The 15,749-nt window shown below is 37.3% G+C and overlaps 1 protein-coding gene and 1 long non-coding RNA gene across 2 annotated transcripts; both read left to right on the forward strand.

The window, feature by feature from the left end:
• The first annotated feature begins 4,438 nt into the window (after window positions 1-4,438).
• On the forward strand, window positions 4,439-7,643 carry LOC143887309 (protein DETOXIFICATION 49-like). The gene has a single exon (XM_077391419.1). It carries the CDS (start codon window positions 4,770-4,772, stop codon window positions 6,330-6,332), a length of 1,563 nt encoding a protein of 520 aa, XP_077247534.1. The 5' UTR covers window positions 4,439-4,769; the 3' UTR covers window positions 6,333-7,643.
• A 2,647-nt stretch (window positions 7,644-10,290) lies between these two features.
• Window positions 10,291-10,981, forward strand: LOC143887311 (uncharacterized). Its single transcript, XR_013254129.1, has 2 exons — window positions 10,291-10,429; window positions 10,549-10,981. It is a non-coding gene; the product is annotated as an uncharacterized LOC143887311 (long non-coding RNA).
• Window positions 10,982-15,749: the final 4,768 nt, after the last annotated feature.

Consider the following 15,749-nt stretch of genomic DNA (forward strand, 5'->3'; position numbering starts at 1 on the left):
AAAAAGTTCTGTCATAGCATACAACTGCATTTTAGGCACGAGGTTACCATTCGGTGTGGGGCAGGTGAGTCACCTCACAGTGTTGTATTAGTTTTTTTTTGTTTTTGATCGGTAGTGTTGTATAAGTTGAATGGTCTTGATTGTACATTCATGTAGCCTGGACTCTAGTATTAATTGTCCCCATTGATCCCGACAGTACTAGTCGTTGTATTTTAAGAAAAAAACAAAAAGGGTGTGCATATCAGAAAACGAAGGGGGTAATCAATCGTACGCTTCTCGGCCGACAATCGGATAATACACTGACTCTATTATCCTATGGCCGACAAAAATCGGATAGTACACAATACCATTGAAATCTATTTTTCTATCAATGGTATTGTGTATGTGCGTAGTGATGGTGGGACCCAAAGCTGCAAGATCAGGATCCACTGTGTATTACATTTCACAGATTCCAATCCAACGGGTTGTTTCCAGCTGCACTCTGCTCACATCAAACACTATCTGCAATCTTAATTCAGCATTTTTCTGATTTGTCGCATATGCAGGAATTCAAAGTTGGATTGCATTTTCGTCATGTAGATGAGGTGGAGTTTCAGTGGAACCCAATGCATTTTCCACATGTAGATGAGGTGGAGTTTCAGTGGAACCCAATGCATTTTCCACATGTAGATGAGGTGGAGTTTCAGGAACCCAGAAAAATTTCGTAGAGAACATGTTTTATGGCTACAGATTGATTCATTTATCTCCTTAAATATCGGCAAGATGAAAGGGGTACACCATTAAGTAGGACCCAACTCGTGGGAGTCTTACTTCTCCCACATTTTGCTTGGTCTAGACAATGAAGTAGCTTCTATTACTTACAGCTTGCAACATGGAGTGTTCTTCTCTATTTTGCTAGTCAATGCGGAATGAATCTATATTGGTTTCAATCTCCATCTCTTCTTTATATGTGAACACAGTCTTACTTGTTAGTGAAAGTAGAACTAATTTGAAGTGTATTGTCCTTCTCTGTTTTTTTATAGTGAAAGTAGAACTAAGTTGAGGTATACTTAGATAAAAATGTGAGGTAAATCTAGAGCCAGAGCATTAATGAAATTTATTTTTATAAGGTATTTATTAATTACAGTAAACTTCACAACTATATATAGTATGGATATGGAGTGAAAATTGGATAACCAAAGGATAATTAGAGAAAAAAGGTGAGGGGTGTCTTCATCTCGAACTAAGCGAGCCAAAGTTGTTTTGTCTTTATCAACTTTCCTCAGTTTTACTTCACATATCTGAGTATAATCAAAAGCTATGGTGAAATGACACCAACAAAAGAAAAAGTTATATGCTGTTGTACTGTAAGCGAATCCAAATATGCTGAGAAAGACGGAGAGAGAAGTATAAATTGTCACATGTCCTTCCCTTCATGCTGCTCCTCGTTAAATTTTGAGTTCAATTATCAGCTTGGTACTCACAATCGGTTCTCATAATTGATTGTTCATGTAGAAAATAAAAGAAAAGGAGAAAGTAAAACTACCAACTAAACTTTAACATGTATAGAATATTGACATCTCTGGCTGGAATCCTGTTATTGTCAGGTTTCAGTCTGCATGAACTAGCTTTTGCATTCAAAATAATAATAAAGAAAAAAGATGCTACATTCAATTTTTAATCTGGGATCGAGTGCAGTGGCAGAATCAAACCCTACAACCATATCGAAAGATTATCCTAGATCTCCCAGGCACAGTTTTGTTTTTGATTTTGAGAACCTACTGTGAGTTCGAAACTGATTATTGGACTCATATTTAAGTTTAATTTTGACTTCCATAATAAGTTTTTGACTCACAATTAGTTCTCAAAATCCAACACAAACCTTTTAATTTAGGTCTTGTTTGTTTGAATTTCGAGAATTGATTGTGTGTTCAAAACTGATTATTGGATTCAAAATTGTTCCGATTGAACTACTAATGTGTTGTGGGGATGCTTAATCTCTAGTGCTTAAGGCTAAACCTTAAGTTTAAAGATTAATAGTATAGTGATGTTCTAATTGAAGTATGAGTTGATAAAACATGGACCCTATGGCATGATTTATGGTATAACAAATAAACAGTCAAAATGGCAATTTCTCTCTTTCTTCTGCCAAGCAACAAAATCTCCTTATGACCGAGTACCACCCTGATGAGCTCAGCAATCTCATCCCAAATGTGTAATTTTTCCTTCTAATTTAATTTGGAAAGTTTAAGATCATTTATTAGTTAGACACTTTCCAGAATCGGCTGTTTGGCTTTCTCAATGATAATAAAGACCCCTCCCCATGCTCCATCAAATTATTCTAGCAAGAATTGCACTCTCTCCTACTAGTGCAAAAGCTGATGATGTCCCATCAGTATGGAGAGACCAATCAAGTTGCCGATTCTTTAGCCAACTCTGCTTGTGATATTAAATTAAATAGCTAGTGCATTTGGGTATTGGAGGGATCTTACTTCTAAAGCTAGGAGTGCTTTAAGATATAGTACCTTGGTTCTTTCAAGTATTCGGTGTAAGTAATTCTAATATTGTCATGGGTTTCAAGGTAAGGGAGGATGTCCCCTCTTGTATTTTTTTTACCTAGTCAATAAAATATAAGGTGCCGGCTTGGGTCCTAGATAATCTCATGTTGAAAAAGAGATTTTCTAGAATCATTCATCATTTTTAAGAGCAAAGGACACGTTAGGTCACAATATCAAAGATCGCAGCTGCCTTGAACTTTACGAAGATATGTGTAGAAAATAAAATGAAGACAAGCATACTAATGTAGAAAAGTTCAAGGCATGCAAATTTTCAATAGAAACTAGTTGGCATTTTCTGCAGATTTCATCTTAACAACAACCTATCCGTTCCCTCTAAAAGTCCCAATAAGTATCAACCCCTCTACATGTCTCAGTAGGAATTCAATTCTTGTACAAGTAAATACATGGCATTAGAAAGAAACTTTTTGTTGATTTTTCCACATTTCCATTTCTATTTCAGGTATAGTCTTTGGGACCTTATCTCGGTCAAGCCTTTGGCATGGGTGGCTTGAAATTTACCAAAAAGTACCAAAAGTCATTGCTTAAGAGGCACCCTTAACTGTAGCAAGTGTGACTAGTAGTAATTAGCAAGTGGACGATATTCCCAGCTTACCTACCCCCAAAAAAAAAGTAAGTGGACTCCATTTTTCCACCAATGTCTCTCATTGGCCATTGACGAAAATAGTAAAAGCTCTTTAAAGACTAAATGAGATTTCTGTAATTACACACTCAAACGGTTTATATGAATCTTGGGCTTATGTACCCATTTCTAGAACTTGAATTGGGTCTTTAAAGTTAAACACCACATGATTATTGTATTAATGAGACCGTTGGTGTGAGCGACTATGAATTTGAACGTTATAATAAACAACTTGGAAAACGTATGAAATTTCTTTCACAAACACTTGGCGAGCATACAGAGATGGTTGACTTGAGATTTCAAAAGTGCCCGGCTGTTAATTTTTTTCTCCTTTCAGAACACAAATATCAGCACTAACTTTTGCCTAATTAATGAAGCACGTTACGAGTATTGGTCTCTTCCGCACATGAAGATTCTTTAAGAGAGCCACAATTACATGTGTTGAATTTTCTTTGGTTTTAGCTACACGTCATCTCAACGTCCATTTCTAGCCACGGAAGGTTACTAAGTATTTTGTTTTGGGAAATATTATAGATCGGAGGGTTAGGGTCAACCTATGGAAATAACTTTTGGTTGTGGCCCATCTAATGGACGGTTTGGATCATCTTATGGTGCGGGCCATACCATACTTTTAATAAAGTGAGGAGTGCTCTCATCAAAATATAATAGTGCTGATAACATTTCTCTTTGTTTTTTTCTTTTATTATCTTGTTGAAAATTTAGAGGAGGAACTTTTGTTTGTTAGTTTTTTTTTTTTTTATCTCTGCTCAAAAACAGCATGCTTCAACCTCATTCTCTTAAATTCATGAGTAGCTCCATGTTTCATGCGGTCAGAGAGGGTTTTTGGGTTCCTTCACGACTCCATCCATCTGCAAAATCCAACGTCCTAATTTGTCTTTGGTAGAGACGCAAATCTATACCCGCAAACACGTTTAAGAGCCTTCTTTGTACCTTCTTTTGACTACTTTTCATTCACACATTATATATTTTTCTTAAATCGACCTACCCATAGTCTTCAAAACTCCCCCGCGTCTGATCTCCCCCTAGTCGACTCTTGCCGACTAGGATTTTTATCCATCCACGTTTTGAAACACTGGATCTAGATGCAATTTGGAAAAGAAAATTCAAGGAGAAAGATGGATGGTGAGAAAACAAAACAGAATAAAATAAAAGACACACACACTTAAAATGACCCATGGTCCTCTTTACTTCTATTAGTGGTAGCACTCCTCTCTTTTGATACACAAAAGCTACCTTTTTTGCTAAATCTCCTTCCCACGAGCGGAACAAAGAGAGATTTTTGCAGGCCACAAATTATGTCTCGATACTAAACGACAATGAAGAACGTCAAGTGTTTGAGAGAATGTCAGGCTAAAAAGCTGTCATCTGAGAACACTAAAATAACTTTCATGCCTCGATAGCCGTCCAAACTTCCTTTTAAAAACACCCTCTCCCCTTCATTCCCCACCTGTTCCAGAACCCAAATCTCTCTTCCCTCTTTTTTCTCCCCCATTCATCCAACCATAACCCAACAAAACAAAAACCCAAAAGAAAAAAGAAAAAGGAAGAAAACAAGCATAGAGTTTCAAAACATGTGTAAGTTAACTTCAAGTTCTACCCCCCAAACCCACAACACAGACCAACTCACCCCTTTCATTCCCAAAACCCCGACAACTCTCTCACAACAACAAAACAAACCCACACCACAAAACCCAAATCCCAAAACAACCCATCTCTCTCTAGCCATTAATGAAATAATCTCCATAGCTAATATAGCTTTTCCCATGATAATCACAGGCCTCTTGCTCTACTGTCGTTCTATGATCTCCATGCTCTTCCTCGGCCGCCTTGGCGAGCTTGCTCTCGCCGGCGGGGCCCTCGCCATCGGCTTTGCTAACATCACAGGGTACTCTATACTCTCTGGCTTAGCCATGGGCATGGAACCCATATGTGGCCAAGCCTATGGTGCCAAAAAATACACTATCCTTGGCCTCTCCTTGCAAAAAACAGTGCTTTTGCTTCTCTCCGCTTCTCTCCCCATTGCTCTCCTTTGGCTAAACATGAGAACAATCCTTCTTTTCTGCGGTCAGGATGATAACATAGCCAAAGAAGCTCAATCTTACATTCTCTACTCACTACCAGACCTCTTCACCCAATCTCTACTCCACCCAATTCGTATATACCTTCGAACTCAATCCATTACACTCCCACTAACATACTGTGCCTTTCTATCTATCCTTCTTCACATTCCTATAAATTATTTGCTTGTTTCAGTCCTCAAACTCGGCATTAAAGGTGTGGCTATTGGGAGTGTTTGGACTAACGTTAACGTGGTGGTCTTTTTGATAATCTATATATATTTTTCTGGGGTTTATGAGAAAACTTGGGATGGTATTTCAATGGAGTGCTTGAAAGGTTGGAAAGCTCTGTTGAATCTCGCTATTCCAAGTTGTATTTCTGTTTGTTTAGAGTGGTGGTGGTATGAAATCATGATTCTTCTTTGTGGGTTGTTAATAAATCCCAAAGCCACTGTTGCTTCAATGGGTATTCTTATTCAGACCACCTCATTGATCTACATTTTCCCTTCTTCATTAAGCTTTGGAGTTTCTACGAGGGTTGGGAACGAATTAGGGGCTAATAGACCTGATAAGGCGAGATTAGCAGCCATGGTTGGCATTGCTTGTAGCTTTCTAGTTGGGTTTTCTGCACTTGGGTTTTCTGTAATGGTGAGGAAGATTTGGGCTACGATGTTTACACGTGATATAGAGATTATCAAATTAACATCTTTGGTTTTGCCGATAATTGGGCTTTGTGAGCTAGGAAACTGCCCACAGACAACAGGGTGTGGGGTTTTAAGGGGGACAGCAAGGCCAAGGGTGGGTGCAAATATCAATTTGGGATCATTTTATTTGGTCGGAATGCCTGTGGCTTTATGGTTAGGGTTTTGGCGTGGGTATGACTTTCAAGGGCTTTGGCTCGGTTTATTGGCTGCTCAGGGTTCGTGTGTGGTTTCAATGTTACTCGTTTTGGGTCGAACAGATTGGGTTTTACAAGCTGAGAGAGCGAAGAAACTAACAGGTAGTGATAAAGAAGAAGAGGAGGATGATGAGAAACAAGCGTTATGCAGTTTGAAAATCGAACAATCCTCTGTTTAATACATTTAATTAGGTGAATGCGTTCTTTCTTCTTTTTTCTTTTTTCTTTTTTTCTTTTTTTCTTTTTTTCTTCTCATTTTGGTGCTTCGAAGAGAGGCACCCATGTAAACTACATGTTAGAAACATTTCTTATGATAATTTTTTCTCTTTTTTTTTTATTTTTTTCAACCTAGAAAAAGAAACCGAAGTAAAAAAATTTCTGATGCTTTCTTGGATTCTAACGTAGACACCGAAGGCCGGCTAATATACGACTGAGTCGTCCCTTCTGACTAAGATACTGCACTAGAAAATTATTCGCCCCTCTTATTTCGGACTACTCCTTTACACTAGAGGGGGCTGTCCCACTTTTAAAAAAAGGGCGAATATATCACTTTCTAATGTTCAATTGAAATTTTTTCTTGATAAACCCACACCCCAATCCTCCTAAGATAGAAAATATTCCTACCGGGGCGTATGGATCATTGAACCATAGTTATTGAAAGCTTTTCCGTTTAATTTGTTTCGTTCATAAGTTTGTAGCTAGGTTTCTTTTTAATTTATAGTACACTTATTTGGGTAATTATTTTTTCTTAAATTGAATAGGAGGCTCCACTGGAATCCTTTAGAACAATATCCCAGAGAGGAGCAGGAATGGTATTAGGATCAATGTCCATTCCTTTACAAGGGCAACTAATTTTAGACAAAAAAAATAAAAATCTGCTGCTCCATTTGCTTCTCTCCATGTGTGAGCGATTTTCCATTGACTGAATGTGTTTAAGAGGGCTTGAATCTTCTTCCAAACTGATTTTGCGCTCCAAGGACATTCAAAATCACCATGGTGGATCTTGACAGCCATCATCGAATCTGATTCGATGCATACATTGTTTATGTGCTTATGTTTAGCAAGAATCAATCCCTGGTGAATGGCTTTCATCTCAAGAAAGTAAATGGAATCAGGAGTTGATTCGATGGAGAATAACCCAACAATTCTACAGAGACGCATCCGTATTCAGCTTCACAATACCAGGTTCAGGTTCAGGTTCTTCCCAGAGACAAATCTTCGGATTAGGACTGAGATCTGTGAAATCTTATTTAATATTTATAATTCTAACTTGCAGTAACATTACTTTCCTAACCTGCTATAATCTTATCGATACATCTTTTCTTCGATTTTAAAATTTCATTATACTCCTTTTTTTTTGTAGATAAACAAAGCCTTGACTATTGAGCTATAGGCTCAATCCCAGCTTATTCTACTCTTAATGTTGACTTTTGTTGATGTTTCGTACATGGCTCACTTATTACTTTTGTTTCCCGCACCACAAGCAGTCTCTTCCCACTATGGCAGCTATGCACCGAACAATTGCCCCCTCTTGAACTTTTGCCTAGCTCTCACATGAATTGTATAAATTTAAAGTCGAGTCTAATAAAACTTGATCACACTAGTTCGAGTTATTTTTTCATGAAAAATCAAACAATGGAAAAAGAAGAAATTTTTAAAAACAATTTCCCTTCCAAATTTTTCTAAAAAGACTGCAACAATTCAAATAGGGCAAACACAGAATACAGATGAGATCACTTTTGCTTATTTTTTTAATGTCTTCAATCCTTATACTATATATAAAACGTGAATCATGGGTTAAATTCATCCTCACGTTAGTATTAATTCCACACTTATCCTGTTCTACGGTACCTTTTTCGTTGAGATTTATGATTTTCCTTTGGAGTATTTTCGGCATTAAGTTCAGCCACTCGCAGACACCGTCAAATCATGCTCTATTCTTTTTGAGCTCCAATAGCAATTCAGGCTATTATTATTTTGTCATTTACCCTAGCGCAAGCGTCCAAAAAATAATGCCACCTTTTATCACAGTTGTACCTTCACTTTACACTCCGACGTACATCTGTCCTCAAAACTTTAATTTTTTCTTTCCCTTCTTTGCCCCTCAAAAATCCAAAGATTGCCACTTTTATATGGTGTAAGCCCTTGTATTCCCGTATTTTTCAAAAATTATTGTATGACCACACTATAGAATGATCCAAACCGCCCACCTGACGGGACGCAAGGTAAATAGGTTGTGCACAAAAAAATCATTTCTATAGGATGATCCCAACCCTCCGATCTATAGAGGAACTGCATATTGTGAAACCTTTATAGATCATAGGGCTGGGTTCATCCTATAGAGTTGATTTTTCGGTAACAACCTATTTACGTTGTGTTCTATCAAATGGACTGTTTGGATCATCATATATCCTATGATGTGGTCGGTACAGTAACTTTTGAAAAAAAAATATGGGACTACAAGGGCTTACATCATATAAAATCTCAGCTTTTGCATATGACAACAGCCACCTCAAATAAAGTTACTGAATAAGTCAGAGACTGCCAAAAACTTAAACCTCTTTGGGTAGTGTCACATTTTCATAACGAAATATCTTCCTGGCCAAATTGCCTACCAAATACCTAGGCCATTTCACGGCTGCTTTTGCATGCGAGAACAGCCACCTCGAATTAAAATAATTTAGATAAAAAAAGCCAAAAACTCATTCCCAAGTGCAAAATGGAGCCACGAAATACCTTTGCTCGAAGTTGCTTGACAAATCCCTTATTTTTATAGCCAAACAGACCTTGCCTCATTTTTATGAAATTTATCCTTCTAAAAAAGGCCTAACACTGCCCTTAGCCAATTCCATATGTTTTGCCTCATTTTTGCCCAATTAGTCAATCACTTCAGTCTCTCTGAAATGCAACAGTGCATCCGCAAAATGCCTTCTGAGATGGACGCTAGCAAATCACCTGAGAAAAATATGTTACCACTTTCTTCATTTCCAAACATTGCATCTTTTAAAAGTTAAAACAATGTAAAGCTTATTTTTCATCCAAATTGAAATTATTGGTTCCTTTTAAGGGTATTCTCGTCATTCAACAACCCTTATTTTGGCCCTCAAGAAACATCCAAAACTCAATCAGCTTCTACCTGTGGAGATACGTCAAAACATGCCCTGCCATGTAAAACGCTCTCGATTATCCAAACCATGACCTGTGCTCATCCCCCTTCTGAAATGAAAGAACCTTTCTTTTCCCTAAAAATCAGAAATATAAAATTTATTTTGTAGGGTTTTATGTATCTTCTTTGAAATAGCAGCATCTACATCGTCTCTGTTTCCTACACAGCCCAGATTTAGAGTTCTTTCGGGAACGAAAATGCAAGGAATGAAAGATGTTGTTTTTCCCTTGAAAATCATAGATATAATCTCATCAACGCCACTAAAATTGGTCGTTTGACAATTTTTCTTCTTCTTAAATTGGGAATTCATGCTTATTTTGGTCGGTTTTACTAACTGAATGACATAATGAGAAAGCAATTTGATAGTTTTTCCTCTTCTTTAAATACAAATACATTCCTTTTTATCTCATCTTCGTGATTAAAGGTCTTGTGGTAAGTGTCACATCTTCATTATGTTGTTTCCATTAGGGGTGCAACTTGGGTTGGGTTGAACCCGATTTTTGGGCGGGTTGGGTTGACCGATTTCGGGTTGGGTTCGGGTCCGGGTTGGGATTTGGCAACCCGACTTAAATTCGGGTTGGGTTGAGTTGGGGACCGGGCAACCCGACCCGACCAGTGAACCCGCCAAAGATAAACACAGTTTGTCAGTATACATGTTTTTTTTGTAGTTTTTGACCTTTTGATGACTTTTTTGTTTTTTCTTTCCATCCTTACAATTATAATACTTATTTAATATTTCCTATTAACTTATATCCAAAAAGCAAAGGCAGACAATAAACTAAAGTAAAAAGTAAACAGGTGATTGTCATGGTCAACCCGACCCAACTTGGGAAATCGGGTCGGGTCGGGTTGCGTTCGGGTTAGGGAAAAATCAATTTGGGTTGGGTTACCCAACCCAAGCCGGGTTGAAACTCGGGTTGGGTTGGGTTAGGGTTGGGGGTTGAAGTTTTTGGGTTGGGTTGACCCGACCCGAGTTGCACCCCTAGTTTCCATATTATCTCATGATATTGACATTTTTACTTATGTTTTGGCAACAGAGATTCACTGATATAATTGGGGATTTGTGGAGATGGTGGAGAGTTTTCATCAGCTCCTCCTGACTCAAAGCAGGTTGGGCTTCTTAGATCCTTTTTTCTTATTTTTTTCCTGTTGATCTCTTCATTCTTTCTATTTTTACCATTTTCTATTACAATCAAACTGGGCTTTAATAAATTTATAATTTCCGATAGTTTCTGCTCTCAGAAGCTGGTGCGAGTGTTGTTTCTTCTTTCATCGGGGCTGCTCTGTAAATCCCTGCTCTGTAAATCCTTCGATAAATTGTTCTTCTGATTCTATATCCTACTTGCACAATTTTTTCTTGAAATTATCTTGTCTACTGTTGACTAACTTTGTTCTGGTAATATTTTTATCCAAGAACACAGAGGAATGAGCCTTTTGAAGGATAAAATAAATTCATGCCTGCTAACCTGTGGAGAACAGACCCAATTGATCGATTGGGTTACGTGTTTTGAATTTGAGCAAGGTTAGCTTGGTTTATTTGGTCTAATGGGGTGATTAGCATTGAAGCTTAGGAATGTTGGACTAATTTATTTGATCTGTAGGCGTAATGGGTATTGAATTTATGAAGGTTGAATTATTATTATTATTATTTTGGTTCTATCACTGTGGAGAACGACCCCAATTTGATTTCTTGATTAGTGAGTTCTCAATTTGAGCAAGGCTGGCTTGATTTATTTTGTCTAAGGTGCCAATTGGGCAGGGGGATTCAAAAATTGCTTTTGGAGTCATTTATGATTTTCAGATTTTTGTATAAGTTTTCAGTTTAAGCAAAGTTGGCTTGGTTTATTTAGTCTAACGGGTTGATTAGCGTAAATGAACGGTTTGGATCATCCTATGAAGTGGGTGCCATTATATGTTTTGAAGAATACTGGAATTTAAATAAAGTGTCTGTTTGTATAAATCGGATTTCAAATGTGGACTAATCATTTTTTCCTGCATGTTCTTTTCTTTGTTGCCCAACAAAGCCCTTCACTCTTTGCTTTTGCCTCCCGCCAATCAATCAACGAAAGGTTCTACTGCGCACCACCAATCATTGTTCATGCACGTTTCTCGGTTTTTGAAGTGATGGAACATATGCAGAAATTGGGGTTCTGGTTGAACTTAATATCTTCAACTAAACTGTAGTGACCTAAAAAATGCCTGTATGACTTGGACATCTCGTTTGGAATTTGATCTAGGCCTATTAGGATGTGAATTTTCCTCTTGGGAATGATTGCATTGCGATAAAAATCTCCACACAAATAGATCTGAAATTTGTTCCATTGAAGCCTAGAAGCTTTGTTTTGGTTCAATTAGTGTTAAGTATTGGTAACAAGGACATAGATCCTGCTAATTCATGCCAAACATAGCTCATTCATTGATTGTTAATTGCTAAATTCTTTTGGTTTTTCATCAAAAGCCTATCTAATACTAATGGAAGTTAAATGTTGCCTACAACCATGAACAATCCCTATAGCAAGACAGCTACTACTTGATGGGATTTTCTAACGGAGATACTACTCTCTTGTTCTCTCAATTCTTGGATGAATTAATATAAAAGTTAAAACTCAATGCCATTTTTAGATACTCATTACTTTTTTTGGGTTGTTTATACTTTATGATACAGGAAACCAGAAAAATATGCATGGGTTCTCACTATTTAGGCCATAAATTTTGAATTAGTGACCATTTGTTTGAGTTCACGTTGCACCAGTCCGGGGTCGAGTAACCAACTTGGGTTCGAGTAACCAATTTTGGGTTCAGGTAACCAATTTGGGTTCGACTAAGCCATGGAGCAGTCGCTCTTTGATCTATTATTTTTAAACAACCTTAAGAATTATAGTAATATGATCATCTCATTTTCCAATAAATTATGACTCACTTCTCATCAATGCACTATCTTGATGGACACTTCGTAGAAACTCCTACATTGACATCTTTTGCTTAGAGACTTTTAAAACTTTAAATCTTTGATTCATAGTTTTTTCCCAATTAGTTAATGGTTATAAAAGGGAAAGTTTTCATATAGCATATTCAATTCGAATTGCTGAATTTACACTATAATTAATTAAAAATCATGTTTCCTGCTTAAAAAATCAATCTTAATTCTTTTCATATTAAAAAACAGTGAAGGTTTCGAAAGAATATAGAAACAAAGTTTTTGGATTGAAATTTTCATTCTTTAAAAGTGCTCAAAAGGTATTTTGATCCGTTACTTCTCTACACAATGATAAGATAGAAAAGTCCAAAGGGATGAATAATGAGTTACCAGCCAAGTCTCTAGCTGAGGCCCAGTTATTTTTAATCTTTTTTCTAAAGTACTATATGTTTTCTATTATGTCCTATTTCTCAAAACTTTCTCTTTCCAGTACAATGATGTTTTCTATCATGTCATATTTCTCAAAAACTTTCATTTCCAATACAATGATGTTTTCGAAAGATAATTTAATGGATATCATTTATAGGAGAATGTATATAATGGGTGGTCGTAGAAACACGTGAAGTCTAAAAAGGTAGGTACGGCCCACTTTTTTTTTATGATCCAAACCGTTCATCTGTTTGGGCACAACGTAAATAGGGTGTGTCCCAAAAATCATTTCCATAGCATGATCCTAACCCTCCGATCTGAACTGATCTGAAAATGGAGATTTCCAAAAATCATTTATGGAATCTTCAACAGATCGTAGGGTTAGGATCATCCTATGGAAATGATTTTTGGGGCACAACCTATTTACGTTGTGCCCAACCAGATGAACGGTTTGGATCATCGAAAAAAGTGGGCCGTACCTACTTTTTTCAGACTTCACGTGTTTTCACGTTTTCACGGCCACCCATCATATAAATTCTCCATTTATAGATTACTTATATATGTGCTATTCTTTTTAAAGATTTATTCTGATGATGATCCGTAGAACATGTACCTTTTGTAAAATTATCATTATAAAGATTTTAACGAGCTTCCAAAATTGTACTTGCACTCTACAAGATTTTTGAGACCAATTTTTCATCCAGAGTGAGGAATTGTTCAAATCAGTTTTCAGCAAGAGATTCTGCATGATATATAGGTCAAAGCTCTTGTGAGTTAAAATCTATGTGACTTCATTATTTTCTTCAACATATGTAATTTCAACAATAGTTTTCATTAGAATACAGATTACATATGTACTTTCAACAATTGTTTCCATAAGAATACAAATTTACACATGCTTTTGATATATGTTATTTTGAGGTTGTAATTGCACTTATATAACTCCTCATGCTTGGAGTATTTCCATCTTAGGCGTTTTTCTGTATCATACTTTCCAAAAAAATGTGCGACCTTCATAAACTTGCCTTTTTTGTTAAAAATTTTTATTATTAAATTCATTTCCAGTCAAAATAGTTCATTAAGAAGCTGCACGTGCGATACACGTGCCTTTTTACTAGTCTAAAGAAATCGCAAATGACAATGTGTGAATCTCCAGGAATTGGATGCGCCCACCACTTTTACAAAAAACAAATAGGGAACAATCACAACAGCATTACTTATAGAGGGAGAGATGCTTGGAGTTTTAAGTAGTAGTACTTTTATTTTATTTTTTAAAATATTCCCATTAGTAAAAAGCTTACATAGCAAAGAAAGAGGAAGAAAAAACTAATAATTAAAGAGGAATTCGAGAATGAAGGGAGCCCTTGCAAAAAAGAGGTGAAAGGGCTCTCCTATTGGCTGCACATCACCATTATGCATTAATAACAGCTGAAAAGTCAAAACATGATGGTGATGTGCAGCCAATGGGGGAGCCCTTTCACCTCTTTTTTTGCAAGGGCTCCCTTAGACTACCTCATAATTAAATGCAAGCAACAATAAACTAATCTATGTGAATTTGGATCGATCTCCCAAAAGCATGTACCTCAAAGAAGACGAAATGCTCTTACCACTCACCGAAGGGCCATATCTCTAAGAAGACGAAATGCTCTTACCACTCACCGAAGGGCCATATCTCTAAGAAGACGAAATGCTCTTACCACTCAACGAAGGGCCATCTATCTATCTCTCTCTCTCTCTCTCTCTCTCTCTCTCTCTCTCTCTCTCTCTCTCTCTCTCTCTCAACCCCCGACAACTGAATTGTTTAGATCTCTGAACAACGTAGGCCCCACCTATACTTATTCTGACAAGTCACAACTAGTACTCTCTCTCTCACACACACAACAAGAATCCATAGTAATGTCCAAAAAAGAATGGAAAATACAATGAAGCCAACCTAGTTTGAAGATGCAAACTGTTGGGGCACAGGGGCCCCAATGTTTCTAAACTGTGCCCCAAAAATCATTTCTATTGGATGATCCTAATCCTCTAATGCGTTATATGGGGAAATGATAAATGAGCCCATTTTCATCGCTAGGGACACCCAGCAGCAGTGTATCAATGACTGCAAAGAGTTTGATGTACTTCACGTCAGAAGAATTCAAAGGATCTGATTGCCATGTACACTGCAAATGGGTATCCCATGTGATGAAAAGGGGCGCATTTATCATTTCCCGTTATATATAAATAATAGATGGGTCCCTGTGTGTATTACGTCCTAACATTGCATGTCTCGGTGAGTGAGCAAATTTGCATGTAAGACAACTGTTTCTTTGAGGCTCCGTATAAGGATGAAAATAAAACAAATTTTATCACACGAAGCAAAATTCGTTCAACGCCATCAGAAGTAACGGAGCCAGCGTAAGATGGGCACGTCGAAACAAGTCAAATCAGAGTAGTAAATGGGCATTTTAAAGGGTTGTTGGGCCTGATGTCAAACAGATGCTCCAATGTCTGTAGGCAATCAATACTTATCTTTTTTTTGTTTTTTGTTTTGGAACTGGAATCAGTTTGACATGGGAAAAAAAAGCCTGACGGCAAAGTAGCTAGTAAAAATGAGTTAATAGGAGCAAACAGACCTCAAAAGAGGCCTAGAGGGTGCGTTTGGATTACAAGACTAAGGCGCTGGAATCAGCTTCCTATTCTGATTCTGGAATTTGGTTCAAAAACAATAAAGAAAGGAATTAGGAGCGACGATGGCATGGGTAGAATTAGGAGGGAAAAAAATGCCGGAATCTATTTCCTGCCCCCCAAAAGGTGGTATTCTGATTCTACACTGGTCGGAACAAAATTTTTATTTTTTTTTCCATTCTGTTTCTAGTGGTTTCACAATATGAATCGGAATAGGATGACGAGTCTGATCCCTAATTCTGGCAATCTAAACGCAGCCGCCAGCCCGAGAGAACATGAGCCTGGAAAGAGAATGAGTTGGTAAGGAATCCAGAGAGACCAACAGCTCCTCGGTGAGCAGGTAATAAGTGCAAAGACACGCTAAATAGATGGGGGGGTTTAGAGGTGAAAGTAGGCAGTGAGAATTGATGGAGATGG

Source organism: Tasmannia lanceolata, unplaced genomic scaffold (genome assembly GCF_043159265.1).
Source record: "Tasmannia lanceolata isolate RefF3 unplaced genomic scaffold, GAP_Taslan_0.1 ptg000012l, whole genome shotgun sequence".
NCBI lineage: Eukaryota > Viridiplantae > Streptophyta > Magnoliopsida > Canellales > Winteraceae > Tasmannia > Tasmannia lanceolata.

Bases quoted from the DNA above. Each gene is read 5' to 3' on its own strand.
- LOC143887309 (XM_077391419.1), top strand. From the start codon at position 4,770: ATGTGTAAGTTAACTTCAAGTTCTACCCCCCAAACCCACAACACAGAC.